Source organism: Homarus americanus, unplaced genomic scaffold (assembly GCF_018991925.1).
Source record: "Homarus americanus isolate GMGI-L3 unplaced genomic scaffold, GMGI_Hamer_2.0 scaffold18703, whole genome shotgun sequence".
Lineage (NCBI taxonomy): Eukaryota > Metazoa > Arthropoda > Malacostraca > Decapoda > Nephropidae > Homarus > Homarus americanus.
The window spans coordinates 326,948-350,028 of record NW_024749779.1 but is presented as its reverse complement, the minus strand read 5'-3'; the positions used below and the strand labels follow the sequence as shown (position 1 = coordinate 350,028).

Below are 23,081 nucleotides of genomic sequence, written 5' to 3'. Positions count from 1 at the left end.
GACCTCACCCTTGCAACCAGGACCTAGACCACACCCTGACACCCTCAACACACTTCTGAGAGCTAACGATTGGTATTATCTGGTGGGACGATCAAGCCTGTCTACGAGGAGGTGCAACAGATACAGAAATTTGACCCTTCGTTCGCTGTTCCTTAACTTATCTGGGTGGACTATCTCTGTGTGGAGGCAAAAGATAAGTATACTAACTGCCATTATTGTTAAATTGAGAATTTAAGAGTTGTACTTCATGCGTGTTTTATTTGTAAAACTACAATTAAAGAAATCGCAATGCAGCATGATGAGGAGCTTCTGTTCAGATCCTCTCAGACCATTATCAAAACACGCGAACTTCTAGGAAAAATATATATTATTCATTATGTTTTATACTGTTGTCTTCTCTGGTGAGTCATAAAACTAAAGTATTTTAATGAAATACTCATATTTGGTTTACTTAAATCATTAACGTTATTTTTACTTCTTCAAATATTGATTTTTATAGATTCTTCATTAATATTGAAAGAAAAAGAACGCATGAAAGTTTTAAAAAGATATACCAGATGAACATATTGTAACCATCTGTTTATCCTTCCTACACTTTCAGTAATGTTACCCTGTTGTTTCTACAGTACACAGATTGCTGAACCGACAGTGTCACTCATCGATGACACAAGTTGGCCCTTCCTGTTATCTGAACACCGACTAGTTAACGAGAAAACATGGAGTGAAAGAATTTTAAACATTGTCGTAAGATTCATGATTTACATCGCCCTTTACATTTTATTCATATTAATATTATTTTCGTGGAATTAATCTTGTTTTCATGGGAATATAAAGTGATATATTATCTCATTTTAACTTTTCAGATTCTTATAACTTATTAATAATATTACTTATAAGTTACACATAATTTGTCAATATATCACAAACATACTACATGGATATCATAATAGCTGAGTCATTTGTGAGATAGATGAGTCAGCCTTGAGTTTCCTCGTGCTGTACTATGAGTTATAAAAATATATATTTTCAGAATATAATAATATAAAGTGCATCATCACTGTTTCTTATCAATGTAGGTAGACTGATAGATATATATTCAGTTAAATCACTAGTCAGGCAGTGGAAACAGGTACCAACAATAATTCGAGTCTTCCAAGTTTCTGTTCCTCATTGTATTTTATAGACAGTGTCAGTTTTTATTTAGATCTTCTAAACTTTGTCAGGTTTTGCCGGTATATTGAAGACAGCCTCACCCAGAGTAGCCTCAGGAGAAGGGGACAGTTACGCCTGCACCCTAAATATTTTTGTCACCCACTTCTCTGTTCGGTCTTCTCATGTCACAAGGTAACAAAAAATAAAATGTTTTTTTCCTAACCGGTCACCTCCTTATTTTAATAAACTCCACTAATAGGCTCGGAATATAACACCATACAAAGGTATATAAGACTACATCACCCAAGCTTTAACCTACTTGCAAATTGCAAAGAAGTAGCTCCATTACCAACTCATTCCAGCAGCTCTATTATTCTGTTCAGTGCAAACAGGGTAGGTGTGCTGTGATTTTAGGAAAGTCTCTTTGTGGCTTGTTGCCTATGGCGTCGTGCTGTCAGGACCTAGAGAGGGTTCCACCCCTCATTTAAAAAAAAAAGAAAGGTTTAAGTTAACAGTATACTTTGGCTCCCTTCAATGAGACGGTAAATGCTTTTGGTTTAAATATTAAAATATACACAAATGAGAATTTAATACACGAGCATTGAATAATCATTGGGTGGTCTATTTTGACATCATCCTTAAATTATTGGTCAATAATATCAAATAAGTTCATATGTTTTAGAACATCAAAGTTATGCTTAATTACACTTGAATATTATTGTGAAAATGCCGTGTAATGTTGCTAATGTAAGCAATTTTCAATGAGCCAAATTTTGTTGGAAATTAAGTTACCTCATGGTTATTTTCTTAACATGTGACTAATTATTTGTCATTAACCAAATACAATAACATGGCTCCTTTTTGTGGACTCATCACATTGAATACTGAATGGAAATCATTTACATTGCCTGGTTTGGCCCTTCAGTGTGCCACAAACCTGGGAGACACTGATATCAGTTTTTTGTATAGGCTACTTCAGAGTGCCAGCTTTTTTGTATCCAGTAGTGTTAACTTATACTTGTATACCGTACGCAGAATCAGCTTATGCTTGCATGATAATGTACATATTAAACCAAGTCAAATAAAATCTTTCTTCAAGTCACAAGAACAACGAAACTCTTTGTTTGATCCGAAACCTTTTAAAATACCACAAATCAATCACGGGTTAAAACGCTGACCACATGATCTCTGTGGCCCATGGCTGACTTCCATAACCTTGGCCCAATGTCAGCCGTCCATCTGAACTGTCAGTCTGCCATCACCACTGTCAGCCGTCAACCCTACCCTCCATGTGACTCCCAAATTCACCTCATTAAATCAATTTTCACTCTGTGTTGGACGGACCAACATACAGAGACACAAGACGTAAATTGTCTTTAAAGTTGTGCTGAATTTAAGATTTAAAATATTTATAACCCAAATAATGTTGATATAAAAAAAAATATTTATTGCAAATGCATTTTGTTCAGGCACTGTCAGTACATTAGTCATACACGCAAACCACCTCAGGATGTCTTAAATTCTTGCTTCTACTCTTTAAGTAAAACACAGGGAAATAAAAACATTAGTGCCAACAAACTATTGCAAATAGAAAGACTATAAAGATTTAAGAATTTAGTAAAAATCGTTTCTGGTCTTTAAAGTAAGATAAGAGACAGGGTTGATTCTACACGATATTCTTATTTTCACTTTCAACTTAGTTTGATAAAAGCTACATTTTGTTATATGAAATAAAAATAATTTGATAAATCCTTGTGCTTTTATCCTTGGGAGGTCTAAAAATATTTCAAATTTTCATTCTTGGTACTTAATGTAAATTATTTCACTATGCAAAACAGTTATGCAAATTTTTATATGTTTCTTTAATAATTTTGGCATGCTGATTACGTATCTAATACTGCTTCTGTCAAGGTGTCAATAGTTTAAACAATTTTTTTAGAACGTTAAGCATTTATATGAATTTCAACTTTTTATAGGTATTTGTTATAACTATGTATATTTATAGTTAATTTGAAGATTATCATCTACAATATTAGATATAAATATAAATATACATACTACTACTTTGCTGTCACTCAGGAACGAGTATGACGACCATCCAGCTCTGATACCTTGATATGAATTATTAAGAATGTCACCTTCATTAATGAGTTCTAAAGTGAATGAAGAGGCCATACGAGACAGACAGGGTCGTTCACAGATGTTGCACGTGTGGAGGGTTACATCTAGTGGGGAGGGGCGGCGGCAGCGTCTTTCCGGCGCTGGCACTTGTCTGCCTCGGTATGCAGTCGGATTAACTCTAAAGTATTGATACCTTCTTGTGTGGTGCTCTTATAAGCGTTACAGCATGGAGTAATAGTCTCCCACGTGAAGGGGTCGATTTGGAACTTTTTCAGGTTTATCTTAAAATTTCCTTATACTTTTTCAGCTGCCCTCCAGCGTTACTTTTACTATTCGTTAGGTGACCATAAATTACCTGTGTTGGCATTCTACTGTCACCCATGCAGGTAACATAGCCAGTCCAGCATAATGTTCATGGATAATGGTAGCCTCAATGCTCCTACAGTTGGTGTCAGCTAGAATACTGGCATTTGTTCTTTTGTCTTCCCAGCGAACTCGGAGGATGGAATGTAGACTACATTCGTGACAGTTTTCAAGTGCCTTGAGGTGCCTCCTGTATGTGACCCATATCTCGCTGCCATATAGCAGGATGGGGAGGGCCACTGCTCTATATGCGTGCAACTTCGTAGATAATTTCAGCTCCCTACAGCTGAACACACAGATACGGAGTCTGCCAAAGGCTTGAGATGCACAAGTAAACATCTGATCCGATGTTGGGGTGAGCAGAGTGGCGCTTCGAAAGGAGTGGTCAGTCGCACAAACTGAACAGGATTGCGCTGCTGCTAAGATCCCAGTGCATAAACGACCATCTAATCTATGCCGCCCATGTGCAGAGTTGTGACTAGAGACTCCTGACAATCATCTCTGCCTGCCCCATTGCTACTCGTCCGTTGCTGTCGGACTTTTTGGGGTATAGGGGTTTTAATGATGATGAGAAGTATGATGAGCTGGATGATGGCTTCGCATGAGTTGATTTATGTGTTGAGGCAGGAGCGCAGGCAGCAACCACACATCTTGGCTCTCCCTTTTCCTGATCCAGTGGTGCAAGTGTTGCAACGACTGGGGAGAGGGAGACTTGAAGTGGAGTCCTATATATAAAAAATTGCCAAAAATGCATGAAAATCACGGTCAAAATCTCAGATTTTTCACAAGCTGTGTGACAAAACCTTTGCCAATTTCGCAATCAGCGTGCCTTAATTACTAATGAAAAATTTACTCTAGATTACAAAAACAACAAATATTAGTATTCCAACGGAAAATTTCAGGATACGTCTGGCAATTTTGGGTCGATGTGACTCGCTTTTTCTCGACTGTTCTCCTCTCTCCTTAGGTCGGCTTTGCTCTGCCTCAGGGGAACGAGAGCATCGACCCTAAATCCAACAAGACTTGCAGATATTGAATATGAGGCTACAGTCACTGAATGCCGCATGGATCTGCGGCTCAACTAACTCAACACAGATAGGAGAGCTACTTGTGTATTAGGATATCTAATATTAAGGTAATAAAATGGTGGCGAAGGTATGGCTATTGGGGGAGGCTGGAGGCCAATAATAAAAAAATAAAAAAAATAAAAAAATAAATAAATAAATAAAAAGTAGTAGTAGTTGTAGTAGTAGTAGTTGAGGTAGTAGTAGTGAGTTATGTCATGGATGTACTGTAGTAGTCAGCTGCAGATATCGACTATGAGGCTACAGCATGCCGCATCAGCATGCCTACCATGAGCATTCAATGGAGTCAAGCATCGCTGGAACTACCTGATGCATACCATCCCTGAGATCGGACCCCTCCTCCACCCTCTGGAAGAAGCTATCAGTGTCAAGTTCATTCCCAAACTAGTGAAACACCCTGACTTAACCCCAGCAGAAAGAACACTTCTTGCACTACCACCAAGACTGGGAGGGATGGGACTAACTAATCCAGAGGAGATTGCTGACACTGAACATCAAAATTCACTTAAGCTCACGGCAGCCCTCACTGACCACATAATAGCCCAGAATGCAACAGGGGAAGTGGACACCAGCGAAGTAAATAAGATCCGCAGGGCCATTACAACAGATCGGCAGCACTGCCAAAATGACATGTTGCAGCAACTATTGCTGCAGGTTCCAGAAAATTTGACAAAAAAAGTAGCTATAGCGCAGGAGGTGGGCGCCTCGAACTGGTTAACTACGTTACCGATAAGGGCAAATGGTTTCAGCCTTAACAAACAAGAATTTACAGATGCCATTGCTCTAAGGTACGGTTGGCCAGTAGATGGTTTGCCCTCCCAATGCGTGTGTGGCTCTTCCTATGACGGCGATCACGCCATGGTCTGCAAGAAGGGGGGCTTCATATGCATGAGGCATGACGAGGTAAGGGATCTCACAGCAAATATGTTGAAGGAAATCTGCCGGGACGTCATGGTAGAACCGACCCTCCTTCCACTGGATGGTGAGATCTTCCAACACAGGACTTCAAACACATCTAACGAAGCCCGTGTGGACGTCAGTGCTCGAGGATTCTGGACGCGAGGACAGCGAGCTTTCTTCGACATCAGGATTTTTTATCCCATGGCCACTTGTCACCGTAACCTAGCTCTCGATGCTGCACATAGGAGGAACGAGAACGACAAGAGAAGGGCATATGGGGAGAGAATTCAAAACGTTGATCAAGGCAGCTTCACTCCTCTAGTGTTCAAACCTCTGGTGGGATGGGCCCAAGTGCAAGATGTTTCTACGCCAGACTCGCAGAGTTGATCTCCGAACAGAAGCAGCAGCCCAGAAGTTATGTTATAGCCTGGATGAGATGTTGACTGTCCTTCTCTCTCCTTCGGTCGGCTTTGCTCTGCCTCAGGGGAACGAGAGCTTCTGCCCCTACTCCGACAACTGCTGCAGATATTGACTATGAGGCTACAGTCACTGAATGCCGCATAGATCTGCGGCTCAACTAATTTAACACAGATAGGATAGCTTATTATGTATTAGGATATTTAATATTAAGGTAAATAAATGGCGGCGAAGGTGTGGCTATTGGGGGAGGCTGGAGGCGACGTAGTAGTAGTAGTAGTAGTAGTAGTTATAAAGGAAGTCGGAACAGATCATCACCAAAAACTGTTTCACCAACGTCTTCTGGAGGATGTTACTGCAAGACGATGTGAATGAACTGAGACATTTAGTAATTCCTACCTGTGATCTGTTACTGGTGGATCTATCTTACAGCTGATGAGGGTAGAGGTTGGTCTGTTAGCTCGAGGTAGTGAGGGTAGAGGCTAGTCTGTCGACTGTAGCTGGTGAGGATAGATAATGGTCAGTCAAATTTTAGGCGGTGACTGTTTGGCCAGCCACACGTATACTAGCCGTAACATCACACCCCACTCACCAAGCTACGAATCTTGCAATTGGCCTGACGTCGACAAATCTATAACTAAAGCCCCTCCCCCTTATAGGCCAGGCTCTAAGTGAGCGCTCACCCACGATATATATATATATATATATATATATATATATATATATATATATATATATATATATATATATATATATATATATATATATATATATATATATATATATTCAGGCAGGATATTTCAGATATATTGTATATTTCAAAATTCTGGGTGTCTATTCCTGAGACGTATTGTGCATAGGGGTAAATGGCCTCATGACCATAGTGTCAATATTTCACAGTCTCGGAGTTGTAAAATATGAAAATACGAAGCTAGGTTAGGTTAGGTTTGGTTAGGTTTTGTATGAAACTTTTCATTTATATGTATTTTTTTATGATTTTCATGATCGTTTATGGTCAGTCAGATTCCAATAAAGATAAATATATAAATAAATTTAAGTAAATAATTGAAAAAAAGAAATCTATAAATAAATATATAAAAAAATAAATATACCACACCCTGACACCCAAGACCTAGACCTCATTTTGACAATCGGGACCTAGACCAAATTCTGACACCAAGGATTAATTAATGCACTGACACCCAGGACCTAGACCACACCCTGACTCAGGATCTAGACCACACCCTGACAACCAATATTAAGTCCACACTCTGACACCCAGGACCTAGACCACACCCTGACACCTAGGACCTAGACCACACCTTGACAACCAATATTAAGTCCACACTCTGACACCCAGGACCTAGACCACACCCTGACTCAGGATCTAGACCATACCCTGACACCTACGACCTAGACCACATCCTGACTCAGGATCTAGACCGCACCCTGATACCTAGGACCTAGACCTCACCATGACACCCAGGACATAGACCTTACCCTAATACCTAGGACCTAGACCACATCCTGACACCAAGGACCTAGACCACATCCTGACTCAGGATCTAGACCACACCTAGGACCTAGACCACATCCTGACACCCGGGACCTAGACCACACCCAGACACCCGGGACATAGACTTTACCCTAACACCCACAACACACCTCTGAGAACTAACGATTAGTATTTTCTGGTGAGACGATCAAACCATGTCTACGAGGAGATGCAACACATACAGAAATTTGACTCTTCGGTCACTGTCCCATGACGTATCTGGGTGGAGTGTCTCTGTGTGATAGTAAAAGGTAAATCTTCTAACTTCCATTTTCGTAATATTAAGAATATAAGACTTGTAAAGTGCAAAATAGAAAAAATAGCTTAGAATAAAATAGTTTAGAATGCGGCATGACAAAAGGCTTCTGTTCAAGAGCCACTCAGTCCATTACCAAAACACGCAAACGTCTAGGACAAGAAAATATTATTCAATAGTTCTTATACTGCTGTCTGTTCTGGCGAGTCGGAAACTAAAATATTTAGTGAAATATTTTTATTAGGTCTCTCACTTAAATCATAAACTCTTGTTACTTCTCCAAATAGCTATTTTTATAGACTTGTCATTAATATTGATGAAAACAAAAGAAAGTTTTGACAAAATATACCAAGGGAACACATTGTAACCTTCCTCTCTTTATCCTTCCTCCACTTTCGCCAGAACTAGTCTGTTCTTGCTACAGTGACAAGTAAACAGAATGCTGAATCTCTGATGTCACTCACTGTTGACAAAAGCTGAACCGATATGGCATCTGAACACTGATTGCTTGGGTGTATTATAACTTTCCTAGGCATTGTGCACGATTCCTTATTTGACAATTTGCTAATATAATATATTGTATACAGGTATATAAACAAACGATATTACGTTCACAAAAAAAAAATATTTTCACACGAATAAATCCTGTAACATGATAATTTTTTCATAATAATATATCAGGATTTCATGAAAATACGTTATATTTGCATAGGACTTAATCATTTCTTCATGAGGAACTATCCTGTTGTCATGGAACTCAAATTGGTTTTAATGTGAAAACAGCCTATGTTTTGGGATATTAGCCAGTTCAATTGGTTATGATTACGGAGTTCACTTGATTACGATTTGTCGCAACATTTTATTTTTCTAGGTTAATTAAAGATCATGGTTCCATCAGTACCATTACCTTTACCCATGTACTACAAGCATACTATTTTAATGTCATGTGACGTTCGTTGATTTGCTTTTCTGGCCTTCGACACCTGAGGTCATTTTGGCGGAAAATCATGTGACGTTTCATATGTCACCTGATAGTTTAGTTACCCTGCATGCTCCTCGTGTTCTGTAATATGAATTATAATAGAAAACCCCAGGAATATCATGTGAATTTTCGGATTTAGTGACAACACTTCAAGTAGCTACCCCTATTGGATGTCACTTCATATAGGTATATAAAGAAATGGATAGATCGATGGACATATATATTTAGTAATTCACTATACATGTTCACGGTAATTATTCCTAAAAAAAAGGACATACGATTTAGGCATGATGAAGAAATAATGTAGCCTTTCATTTTGATTATAGTGGTGATATTTAAATTTGAGAAAATGCATAATTATTGACTTATGACCCTTCCCATCCTGTCAATCCTGATCCCATCAAAGGTTGGCAAGGATTCGAAGAGGGGAAAATGTGTACCTAAAAATATAACTAAGAGAACCTATCCTAAATTAATCTGGTCATTGTACTCACTTAGAGGGTAATAATTTGTCAAACACCGGCATACAATTGAAACTCGTACGTCGTTGTTTCCGGAATAATAGCCAAGTTCACATTGGATCATGTATTGCATAGAGAGTGCAAGCAGTGCAAACAATGGTAGTTAAATCGAATCACCAAGGTATCTGCATCTTGTATTTTGTTGACAATGTCAGATTCTACGTGGATGTTTTAAACTGCGTTTGTTTCATCTTGGTTGATGTAAACAGTGGCAACTTCTATTTGCATAGATGAACAGTGTCAACTTGTTCAGTCGCCGTTAAAAGTAATCATCTGTGCATGGCAGGGTCCTTTCTGCACAATAAGTCACGTGGGTGGAGACGGGGGATGGCCGACTTGGAGGATGGCTATTTGTTGGGAAGAGGGGATATTCTACTGTACAGTGATGAACCTACGGTAATACACAGTGGAACTCCATCCGAAATAGCTTCTCAAGTGATTGTTACAAGTGGTGACAACCCAGGAAGGTTGTTACATATTTGACAGTTTCACAAGTAACTGTTATATCACACTAACACACAGTATGGAGGAGAAACCGATCACTCTCTCAGTCTTCAAGCAACATGGAAAACTGGCTTATCCACACAGAGGCAGCTCTCATCGGCTCTACAGCTACTGTCTCTACACCGCAGGTTAGACACCCTAGAGCAGCACTGCTTCTCTAAGCAGACACCAGCTCCTCTTCCTGCCCCAAGCACCACGTCCTACCGACCCCAGCAGGCGCATCTGAGGACTCTGTACCTGCCGCGAGGGAAGCACAACATTCATCGCCCCCACACACCCTTTTTCTCCCTCTCTTCTTCCACAGATCTCGTGTGTCTAGACAGTTGTCTCCCCTAGCGGCCGGCTCATCCACGCCCTCGCCGTTATGTCTCACATGTAGCATGCACCGCCCGTTCTGCCTCACATGTGCCATGCAACCCTGCAGACAACAAGTCTCCTACACCGCCTGGAGGGAAGGGGGAGTATTGTAGTGGATTCCTCCCCTACAAACGCTTTTGTCTCTGAGCAGCCGACCCCGCGAATTCCCCAGTGTATGCCTCGTGGTCTAGGTAAACCAGCGCCGCCTTACATAATGGAGGTCAACTATTAAGCCACGCCTACCTTCGCTATATAAGATCTCACCTCGTGGTGACCTACCTCTTTCTACCTACAGCCAGTCTTCAAGCAACACCTCCTCCTCCACTCCTGCCTGGCGGCCCTCGCTCCAGCCGGCGACCATGGCGACCCACACCTTGTAGTGACCACTCTTACTACCCACAGCCACCAGCATCCAACAAAGAATCCAGAGGAGAATGACAAGACTAATCCCGAGCATTAGGAACCCATTCTTAGTTCTTATTTCTTATCTAAATTTGCAGTGTTGTGAGTTCTTTAAGCGAGGGGCGACCAGATAGTAAGTGGAAATGTATCTAGGGAATTGCATAGGGTAGAGCCAAAGTTCATCCTTGTATCCAGTGTTAGCGGAAATCATAAAAAATAATAATTTAAGACAAATAAAGTTTATTTGTAAATAGGTAAACACATTTTAGAAACAGATAGTGGATCATACACCAACAAATTACAGTCGAATACGCTGTCCTAAACCTCGCTATTCTACCACAGGTCTTAGATTATGGAGTAACTATATGAAATAAAATAACTAAGACATAGCTAACATATACAAGTAATAAAGTAAGAAATTGAGAGAACACAAGGGTGAAACTAAGACAGAAAGTAAATTAAAGCAAACAAGAAAAGAGAAATTCCCCTATAAAAGAAAATAATAATTATAAATGAATCTGCCCACTGTATAAATGTTAACAACCGTGGGATAAATTAATAAGAAAAGCCTAATAAGAAATCCGCCCTCTTATACAGTAAACTTATAGCCCTTCCAAATTGTAATATCTTTTTGTAACTTTATAGTCAAATTAACTCGAAAACTAAAATTTTCCCAAAAAAATGGTATAAAGTAATTTTATTATATTATATTGTACTCTACCAAATCATAACCCTTTTGAAGTACTTATCAAGAAGTACTGTATCTGAACAATAAGTTTCATAATTGCTCAAGTACTAGTGTTGAGAACAGTTAGCTTATGCACACCCTACACACGTAGGTATGAAAGGATGGCCATATGGTCAGGTACACAAATGAATAGGTGAAACATAATGATTTTTTTATCACTCATAACAAAGTATTAAAAATAATCCAAAAGCAATACAGAAAAATATCCTGAATATCACAAAGAGGAAGTCTTGTCATCGAGAAATAGCGGGCAGAGAGGGTACTGCAGCCCACAGGCTCTTCTCTCGGCCGTCGTCAGGAGGATCCCGACCTCGCTCGTCCTCACAGGTGATAACAGCAACAACCTGACGGAAAAAATATATCTTACTGTAACAGTATATTCGCTGCTACAAAAATACCACGAAAATTATTGCTAAGACACGTATGTTAATATTATTTAGCAAATTCATTAGTTATTTATATTTTCTTACCAGATTTTAAAAGCAAACGGGAACCAGCCAAACAAACTTTGCTTTACCGACCTCGTTTTAGTTAAGATAGGTTAAAGATTATAGGCTCGTGTCACCTAAGAGTTTAGCAGGATAGAATATTCTATTTGTTTTTCTTTATTTTTATGTTGCTGTCATTTTTGTTTTTCAATTCATTTCGCTTATTTTTCTTCTTTTTTCTCATTCTTTCTTCATGTATCTCTTTCTCTATTAGCTTCTCTATTTTCCTAATTTTGTCTCGGTGTCTCGCTTCCTCTGTCTCATTATTTTCTTACATCCTTCTCTCTCTCTCTCTCTCTCTCTCTCTCTCTCTCTCTCTCTCTCTCTCTCTCTCTCTCTCTCTCTCTGAAAAGGGTAGAAGTAAGCAGAAATTTAAAAGGATGAGAGGTAAAAATGAATGAAGCAGAAAAAAGAAAGTAGACAGAAATTGTTGTTAGCCTGGATGAGATGTCGACTGTCCTCTCCCCTTCGGTCGGCTTTGCTCTGCCTCAGGGGAACGAGAGCTTCGGCCCCAAAGCCGACAACTGCTGCAGATATTGACTATGAGGCTACAGTCACTGAATGCCGCATAGATCTGTGGCTCAACTAATTCAACACAGCTAGGATAGTTACTTATGTATTAGGATATTTAATATTAAGGTAATAAAATGGCGGTGAAGGTGTGGCTATTGGGGGTGGCTGGAGGCCACGTTTAAAAAAAAAAGATGTTGTAATAGTAGTAGTAGTAGTAGTAGCATTGCTCTAAGGTACGGTAGGCCAGTAGAAGGCTAGCCCTCCCAATGAGCGTTTGTCTCTTCCTATGACATCGATGGTGTGCAAGAAAGGGGGATTCATATGCGTGAGGCATGACGAAGTAAGGGATCTCACAGCAAATATGTTGAAGGAAATCTGTCATGATGTCAGGGTAGAACCGACACTCCTTCCATTGGACGATGAGAATTTCCAACATAGGAATTCAAACACATCCAACGAAGCCCGTGTTGATGTTAGTGCTCGAGGATTCTCGACGTAGGGACAGCGAGCCTTCTTAGACATCAGGATTTTTTATCCCATGCCGCATGTCACCGTAACTTAGCTCTCGATGCTGCACACAGGAGGAACGAGAACGACAAGATAAGGGCATACGGGGAGAGAATTCAGAACATTGATCAAGGCAGCTTCACTCCTCTAGTGTTCACAACCTCTGGTGGGATGGGACCAAGTGCAAGATGCTTCTACACCAGACTTGCGGAGGTGCTTTCTGAACAGAAGCAGCAGCCCAGAAGTTATGTTACAGCCTGGATGAGATGTCGACTGTCCTTCTCTCTCTGCCTCAATGGAACGAGAGCATCGGCCCCAAAGCCGACAACAGTTGCAGATATTGACTATGAGGCAACAGTCACTGAATGCCACATGGATCTGCGGCTCAACTAACTCAACACAGCTAGGGTAGATACTTATGTATTAGGATATTTAATTTTAAAGTAATAAAATGGCGGCGAAGGTGTGGCTATTGGGGGTGGCTGGAGGCCATTTAAAAAAAAAGTTATAGTCGTAGAAGTAGCTGAACAACAGGAAGAACATACGGCGCAGCTGTAGTGGGAAGGAGACTGACACCCTCACAAGCCAGCCTGGCGACGCACTCTGGATAGTGGGTCAGCACCGTCCTCCCCCACACACCCATATCTCGCCCACTTCCTCCTAGGATTTCCAACACCGACTCTGGAATCGAGATAGGTGAAAACCGATTATTCACATGACATAAATATCTCCTATGATTTCCTGTGGATCTTTAATAGACTTTAACGTTCTTCAATAACTTGTCTCAGAATCTCCAACATAAGATCTTGGAGAAAAACGGGTAATGTAAATAAACTTCTTTTCAAAATATATCTAAGATCTTCATGAATTCAGGGGATATAATCTATTGATTAATTCATATATCCTTACTTACAAAATATAATTTGTTAAAATCTACAGAGATCTTTAATTTGTAATAGATAAAATAAATGATACTTAGACATGTGCATTTGTGAATTCATGAATGTTGTTGCAATAAAATAAACTTTAATTTTGATGGGAAAACCAGAGTTTTGCTAATGAAATCTACGTGATTATATTAAGGTGGTTAATAGAAATAAGGTGAAATTCATCAAAACTGACTTGAAAAAGCCACACTAATCCCAAATTAATTCTGTGATTTCATCACATATTGCTTTGTACACACAGCTCTTCTGTTCTTCACCCTTTTCCTTCGCCTTCTATTCCTCCTCCTCTTTATAAACGAGATACTTGAATTAATAAGATATTTTCTGCGTCTTTCTCTTCTATTTTTCCATCGCCTTTCTCTTCTTCTAAGAAATAGTAAAGTGATTGAACTCTTACCTTCTTCCACTTCTTCATTATCCTCGCAGACGCAGCTTTCATCGTTAGCATCATCGCCATCGTCTTTTCCCATAAGATGCTTAAAGTTGTTGAAATCCCAGATGTCGTCACCTAGATTAAGTTGTGAGAATCCTCTGGCCATAGCCCCATTCTGATTGTTGTTGTTATTATTGTTATTGTCATTATTATTATTGTTATTATTGTTGTTATTATTATTATTGTTGTTAATGACGTTGATGATGTTGACGACGGTGTTGAAGGAGATGAGAAGGAAGGAGAGAAAGCCAAAGGTGGAGAACCCAACCGAGGGAGGGCAGCTTGACCCCTTACTGTCTCGCCTCACAAGGTGGTGGTGGTGGCGGCCGCGCCCTGGATGAGAGGATGGAGAAGAAACAGTTAAGTTGTACACAGACATATCTTCATATGCTATATATAAAAGTATATGTGCTCAGGTGACGACACATACAATTTCTTAATTAACACTCAGTTATACATACTCTGTAGGTCATGCATGCAATCATTAAATAAACAACCAACCAATGAGAACAACTGGGAGATTGTCAGGTCCACACCAGCTCACTATAACAGTAACACAGCAATGAGAATTAATCTTATAATTAATTTTATTAATAGATATATAGCCTTATTATACTCTCAGAGCAGTAGGCTCACAAGTTACTGACAGGTTGTAGTAGGTCAACCCCTATCACCAGTCATCTCTTCCTTAAATCTTTCTTAATAGTGAAATACCTGTGTCTGACGTAGGTAGGGCTGGCAGTGAGTTGTTGTGTGATGGCAGATGTTGGTAGTGAACTGAGTAACGCAGGAGACGGCCCTCGCCCTCGAGGAGAAAATATCCCAACAGCAACAGTAATGACGGTAGAATGATCTTCATTATATCGTCACTACACAGGAGCAGAGATGAGAGAGACCTTCATCAAATTCTTACAAAGCAAACAGTTATGATTAAATACTAGCTGGGGAACCTAGCGTTGCCTGGGTTTGTTTCTGAGGGGCTGCTCATGGCCTATCTCCGTGACTAACCTATCAGCTATACTATAACCCATACACTAACATCAATACTTCATCCACTACACTATCATCTACACCACCACAGGTACCATACCATTGATCTTCTTCACCACAACTGTGCCAGTAACCATCCTACACAACACCCACTTTGCCTCACATCCTCCTTCAACACCCACACTGCACCACTGATTCTCCTTTACTACCACCACCACCACCTCTGTACCACTGATCGTCCTTCACCACCACCACTGTACCACTGATCCTCCTTCACCACCACCACCACTGTACCACTGATCGTCCTTCACCACCACCACTGTACCACTGATCTTCCTTCACCACCACCACTGTACCACTGATCTTCCTTCTCCACCACCACTCTACCACTGACCTTCCTTCACCACCACCACCACTGTACCACTAATCGTCTTTCACCGCCACCACAACCACCACTGTACTACTAATCTACCTTCATCATCACCACCATTACCACCACTGTACCACTGATTTTCCTTCATTACCACCACCATTGTACCACTGATCGTCCTTCACCACCATCACTGTAACACTATTTTTTGTTCACCACCACCACCACCACCACCACTGTACCACTGATTTTCCTTCGCCACCACAACCACAACCGTACCACTGATTTTCTCCACCACTAACGTACCACTCACTTCACCTCAGCAACAAGTAGACTGACTCCGATGATATGAACTAGCGGTGTGCGGTGGGAACTGGGGAGAAGGGCTGTGTTGGCTGGGGTGGGTTAGTGGATGTGGAGGGAGGGAGTAGTGAATCGGGAGGGGGTTAACAGTGAGAAAACGGGTAAAATGTAGGTGAGGGAGCGGAGAACGGTGAGAGAGAGAGAGAGAGAGAGAGAGAGAGAGGAAACAAAAGGTGGGAGAGTACTTAAGAAGACGGGAAGAGAAGAATATTGGATGGTCAGAAAGGAATTAGAACGGCCAAGAATGAGAAGGAAAGTGGCTAAGATGAAAGGGATGAAATAAAAGTGGGATAATGGGGGAGGAAGAATGATTCTGTCTCAGACTGATATAAAGGAAAGAAAGCGCTAGTATAAGATGCAAAGTGGCAATGGCATGATGGGAAAAGAAATATAAGGAGAGAGACTGAGAAGGAAGAATAGGATAGGATAAATATTAACGAGAAGCGAATTAAAATGCTTATCTGGCGGTTACTCCAGAAGGTAAAGAGTGGAGTTTTAAGACGGAGTGTCTATAGGTAGTGTGTGCTAAGAGGAACAGACGAAAAAGGAAGGTATAATGTAGGATATTAAAGGCAAGAAGAGAGGGCTGGTGGTGTGGGGGGAAAGAGGAGACACAAACAATGGTGGAGAGTGGAGGAGAAAGGGAGGGGGGTGGAGATAGGGACCGAAAGAGTACATATGCAAAGAGAGGTAACAAACACGGTATCGGTGTGTGAAAAGTGAAATTGACTCCTATAGGCATTACTGCCCTTCAGATACAGTACACTGTATGAGTGTATACTAAACCATTGGGCACACTACAAGGGGGCAGCATGGCAGTATGCTCTCAACCGCATTCACATCTCCAAGTTGTAAACTTAGGTACCCATTTACATCTGGATGAACAGGGAGAGCCTGTAATTTGAACTACCGACACCCGGTACAAGAGGCGAACGCCCTATCCACACGACCGCCGCGTTCATATGTGTGTAGGTTACCTCAAATAAGCACGTTCCCGTTAGTCGTTAGGCTCCGTTACCCACCTGTGTCGTGGAGTGTGTAATTGTGGGTTATTAAATGTGTATTCACAGTCACCTTTTACCATTGACCGTTTCTCACGACTGGCTTCTCTATCTATATGAAGCAGCCTTGTTTTTTCTCTTAACCAGTTCCCCGACTTTTTCAACCGGTTTCTCTATCTCACCAAATATAACCAATTAACCATTTCCCCAACAAGCCTTATCTACTGTGGGCCTGCCGGGGGACGCTCTAGAGCAGGTGTGACTCAGGTAGATGATCCCCCGTAGCAGGTACCGTTCTCTTGATTGTTGAATGAGCGAGGGGCAGGCCAGACGTACTGTAAAGCCGTGTGTGTGTGTAGTCAAATACTAGGTAGATTTATATTCCACCATCTAGTTAGTAATAATTTTAGAATATATCCTCCCATATCTGTGACCATAACTAGAGGTATCCTTGCGTCAACACTAACTCCTTAACCAAAATACTTAGCAGTAGGTACAGTATATAAGAAATATATTGATTATTGGCTAGTAATTTCATCTTTTCTATGTGATTTATAATTTCATTGTAAGAAAAGGTGGTTCGTGTAGTGTATTGGTGTTCCGTAACATGTATGAATATTCCGTGGCGTGTAATAGATGGTCCTTGACGTGTATGGATGTTCTGGGACGTGTATGGATGTTCCGTGACGTGTATAAATGGTCGGTGGCATATAGCAGATTTACAGAAGGAGAATAAAACAGTATATCCACCATACATTCATATTTGTAACACATACAATTAAATGCCATAACACATTAATGTCACAAAGTAGAACAGGAGGAAAAAAGAAAGCACCAGGGAGATTATCATACGAAGCTCCGTGGTAAGGAAGAACCAGATGCTGATGTGAGAACTCATAAGTGAACAAACAACGAAAGAACACAGTGGAAAAATAGCAATGATTAATTCTGATTCTTGAAAACCAATAATTTTACCTATTAGGAGCGATTCTTCTCTTGGAATAATAAATTGATCGCTGGGCCCTATGAAAATTCCTTTAAGTGACTAACATTCTACCATACATTGGTTGAACTGTCAATAATATTAGTTCTAGGTAAATATCACCTGTAATAAAAAGTGATACATCAGTGTCACTCTGAAGTCTTCCCTTCTGGGTTTCATTGCACCTTGTTCCTCGGAATTAATCAGATCTGTAACCTGTTGATTTCATGCTCAGTTTAGTATGTATCTTAGCCTATATTAGTGGCATCATCTTCACTAACGTCACTATATAGTTAACCGGGTGAGAATCTACTCTAAACATCTTTCTTATAGAGGAAGGATAAGATTCCTATTAGAGTATATGAAGAAAGCAATGAAATATTTTAAGACAAGAACACAGTCGAGAGGGAAGGAATTTCTCATCGCCTCTTGTTTACTATATGTATTCCATTATTTGTACTGGGCGTCGACCATCTTCCCATTCTTAGTAAATTCCTCTGTTAGTAATAACCTAACTTATCAATACTTGCCACACAAATTACACAACTTGGGGATTCATCAACATAAATTCATCATTTTATTCTAAATGAAGTAAAAAAAAGAATCGTAAATAAGATATAAACCACACACACACATGAATCCCTTTAACGACTTCATCCATCACTGAATAAGGGGATTTACCTTTGTTAGCAAGAACCGTAGCAAGACAGATGTAAACACACACATCCAAATTTCACAAGTCTTGCATGAATACACTCAGATACATGTGCGGGTACATGACACGATTCTACAACAACATAATAATGATATACCGTTAGACTATGGCCCTAAAATTAACCTTATACTATTTGTTTTGATAATTCAGTTTATTTTTTACAGATGAATATGATATTGGGAACCTAGTTGTCAAGGTCATATAGGGATAGTAGGAGAAAAATGATGATTTAGCAACCTAGAATATCCTGCAACGAAGGGGGGCGTCTTCCTCCTCTCACTAAGGGGTCCCTTGAGTTACCCCACAGCGACAGAATATCCTGTAACGAAGAGGTTATCCTCCTTCATCAACTGGCCTACATAATGCAGGTTTACCCCCTACGAGAGGAAGCTAAAGTGAGAGTTACTCGTACATATTGCACTGTCTTTGATGAATTTTTTGAAATGACAATGGTTGTGAAGGCGATGGATGCACATACATGCTACTGGAAGAAACAGGAAAGAGAAAAATAACTGTCTCTTAGGGCAGAGTTTACAGTCTATACATTTGACTTGTATTTACACATAGAAAAATAATGTTTATAAAAGCAACTATTGGTTTCTCTACATCAATTGCCCGAGGTATATTAAGAATTTAGCTCTACTTTTTTTCCTACATCTAAGTCAAGAATAGATTTAGTGTACAAAAATATCATGTATCTGGCAGATTAAATGCTTTTGTTTTGTTGATAATATTGTGGTAGTAGATGTGGAGAAGTAGTCATGAGGATTACGGTTAAATATCGTGTTATATACTTGTTTTGGCAAATATACTAAAAGACGTTCATATATGCTTTATATTTCATTCACAGTAATACTATTTATCCGTACACCTAAAATTCACATAAAATTTATTACGGATTGGCTAGTGACATCAAGTCTTACTACACCTTAGTCTACGGGCACCAAGTAGGACCCATGTTATGGGTCAGAGTGCCATTACTGAACAAACTCGATAATATTTTCTCACGCAAGTGTAATCCCCTGTCACACTGTCCATCGTCTCCAAGGTGTATAGTCAGTGGGATGAGGGGATTGGTCTTGTTAGTCTGAGTCCCAGAAAAAAATCCCTATGCTTTAATTTAAATCTCCTCTTCAAGGACTGAGAGAGTCTGTTACTGTATGTGGAGTCCAATTGCGCCTCTAAGGATCGTATCGCCTAAGAACTAGCGCCAGGCGTCCCTATCCACTCTGTTATGACACGTTTAACTAAGTTATATCAGCCGAACTTTCGCCAGTTATCTACCAACACTGCCTTACAATTATGAGTGACCTGTAGTCACTCCACAAATCTGGAATATATGATTTAGTTATTAATGTGCGTTGGTAATAAATAACTCACGGCTTAAATCCATTAGCAAATGATATTTAGAGAGTTATTTCCAGAGACTGTGAGTTGCATGTGTTCTGTGTGCTGAACTTCCATCAGTGGCGTCACTGGGCTCGCAGTGTAGAGGCGTATTTATGAAAAAGAATTGATTCATAAACTTTAATTGCAATATTCAAGTTTAAATGATAAGCAGTTCTAAGATACGCATGATACACGCTACAAAGCTCTAGAGCCTCCCAGGTGATGTGGCGTCACCATAATGAGTAAGAACATTATTATACCGACGGTGAGAACAATACCTGTCGTTGTAAGGGAGACTCAGTCAACACCGTCGATGCTATTTTTGTTGTCTTGGGCTTAAACACACTAGCTAGCTGTTCTTACCAAAGGTTTGGTCTTGACCGAGTCTCCCAACGACTTGTTATAGTAGAAACAGTAACGGAGGCATCGGTCGACTGTACAATACGCCTACCAGTTAAAATGAAGACCAAAAAGTACCTCTCTTATGTCATGATATGATATGATGGGATATATATCTGTGCCAAAAAGTTAACAAACTACAAACAGATAGACGCAGATGATGGTTGGTAAGTACACAACAGAGGCCAGCCGAGGAAACCCAGACGAAAGGTTCATCTTTGGTCACGTAGGATAGCCAGAGATAACAAACTCGACAAAATTCCTGCTATCTTCAGACATTTGAAGTCATTAGTTCATCCACCAGTAATAAACATCATCTAAATATCCTCCCTACGCTCGTTAAACATCGAAAGTAATCGAGGCATACATAACCCCATCCTTGTGACGAAGAATTTGTTAAGACACGGTATGTCTACATAGACCTATGGTAACGTCGAGGTGGTGTATTATAGACCTATGGTAACGTCGAGGTGGTGTATTATAGACCTATGGTAACGTCGAGGTGGTGTATTATAGACCTATGGTAACGTCGAGGTGGTGTATTATAGACCTATGGTAACGTCGAGGTGGTGTATTATAGACCTATGGTAACGTCGAGGTGGTGTATTATAGTATCTGGTGAACGGTAAGGAACTGAAAATTAATTCAGTAGTTAGATTAACCCACATGTACCATCCTAAAGTACGTTCATTAATATCTATTTTTGTGTCATTCATGTATTTTTAAAGCTCTATCTTGCCATATCACCTCGGTGAATTCTTTGTTTTTTCTATCATTTACTTTGAAAATTTACCATCGCATCCTCAGCCAAAGAATAATCGTCTCTCTCCCCCTTCATTCTTATTATTACTTATTATTTTATCGATGAAAAAAAACATTAACATCAAAATTTTGCTTTGTTCTCCACGTTCTACGGAACATTGTTGTAGACGAGTTACATTCGCCCCGCGGGAAATAACGAGGCTGGGAATGTGTGTGCGTGTCGAGGCTCTTGTCCCCTATCACCCTCTATCTCGTCTCCTTGTGATTAGTTGGCTCTCGTATCTGCTGCTGTAGCGCAGGTTTTACGCATATGTATACTGTTATTGGTATCTCCATTTCTACTCTAAATGATCTGTCTATTTATGTTTCTATCTCTCTATGTGCATATAGATAAGTAATTAACAGAGTGGGTAAATAGAGAGATGATTAGGTAGAGAACTAGAGTTGCAGGTGTATAAACAGGTGAAGAGAGATTACTAGATCAGCAGATATGTAAAGACATATAACGATGAACAGAGAAACGACAGAAAGAGAAATAGACACAGAGAGACAGATAAATGGAGAGATACAATTAAATAAACTTGCAGGTGTTGATGACAGGATAGGAAATATATATACAAAGTGAAACTAATTTCCCACTATAAGTGTGGATGATGGCAGTTCGGTGGATCCTGACTTCCACAGACAACACGGAAATGGTAGAGAGGACACGTGGTTTTATACACAAAAGCTTACAGTGAGACCTCCCCGACACACTGCAGGAATTTAACGTAATTACATTAACGGTATTCTAGTTTTCAGTAATTTTCAGTTTCTTATGCAAGTTTACCGACTTTGGGATTGAAAATATCATTGAGTGGTCAACATTCCCCCGTGGATATAATCCCAATTAGAATGATAAACGTTGAAATATTTCGGAGTTTGTTGATATTAAAGATTAAAATTCCCTTTGAATCAATAAACAGTGATACTAGTTAGGGTGTATATACTGTATGTCAGAGGGAAAAATCTTTTTGTATTAATAAACAATCAGATATCTCAACTTAGGTTAATGGCAGAGCCTTTGGTTCGATGAAATTTGAAAAGTCTTTGCACTGATTTATATCTAAGGAAAATACTCCCATTTTGGCCTGATAAACATTGAGGCATTTTTGTGCGAAATTATGCTAAAGGGAAAAATAATAATTAAGATTTTGGTGATTTCACTTCATTGAGAAAATCCCTTTTGGATTAAAATACGCATTACGATATTTCAATCCTAATTTTTGTTCATCGATATATCCCTTCTGGCAACACGTGTTTGGTGTCTTGACTGTCTTGACTCGTCGTGATCTGGTCCACGTATACCTGAGGTCCCCGTCTACACGTCGTCCCCTTCAATGGTTGTGCCGTAGTTGGTGACTGTCGTGTTCCCATCAGCCATACTCGATTTCATGTACTGAAAATTTTAAAAAGAACAAGGACCAGATTACCTTACTGTAGCTCACCAGGAGATCCTTCTAAAAATCAACTGACACATAATCAAAATAAGGTTAAAGTTTTAAGTTAGGTGGGTAATGAAGCCTTGTGAAATGATGCTATATTGTTAACAAGTTATTTATTTTTTATTATATGTAATCGCTTTAGGCATCATAATTCCACTTACAATGAGAACAGTATATTGAAGTATAATGCTTCATTGGTCATACCTACAGTATATGTGTAAGGAGTAAAACTGGGAGGGTGAGGGAGGGTAACGTAAGACTGGCTGGCGCGGGGAGGGTGTAGTACTTACATTAACAGCAAACATACAGTCACAATGCAGAACTGAATGCAGTACGTGCAGACCGTGCACACACACACATTATATATATATATTA

At 39.9% G+C, this 23,081-nt stretch overlaps 2 protein-coding genes across 7 annotated transcripts in view; both read right to left on the bottom strand.

Annotated features, from left to right (window-relative positions):
- Positions 1-10,918: 10,918 nt before the first annotated feature.
- On the bottom strand, positions 10,919-16,599 carry LOC121853748 (myb-like protein AA). 2 transcript variants are annotated; one of them, XM_042348091.1, is made up of 5 exons: positions 15,918-16,599; positions 14,966-15,120; positions 14,216-14,584; positions 13,417-13,552; positions 10,919-11,707 (listed from the first exon to the last, which is right to left on the bottom strand). In XM_042348091.1, exons 2-5 carry the CDS (start codon positions 15,108-15,110, stop codon positions 11,578-11,580), a joined length of 780 nt encoding a protein of 259 aa, XP_042204025.1. In that variant the 5' UTR covers positions 15,111-15,120; positions 15,918-16,599; the 3' UTR covers positions 10,919-11,577. The 2 variants fall into 2 exon arrangements, with proteins under 2 accessions (XP_042204025.1, XP_042204026.1); XM_042348092.1 differs by having other exon boundaries at positions 15,925-16,599.
- A 1,121-nt stretch (positions 16,600-17,720) lies between these two features.
- Positions 17,721-23,081, bottom strand: part of LOC121853747 (calcitonin gene-related peptide type 1 receptor-like) — a gene marked incomplete at its 5' end in the record, with an annotated part of 30,414 nt that continues 25,053 nt past the window's right edge. For 4 of the 5 annotated variants that reach the window (XM_042348088.1, XM_042348087.1, XM_042348089.1 and 1 more), the window contains 1 exon segment: positions 17,721-22,660. Coding sequence is in view for 3 of the 5 variants with exons in the window: in XM_042348087.1 (XP_042204021.1) it covers positions 22,583-22,660 (78 nt within the window). 5 annotated transcript variants of the gene reach the window in all.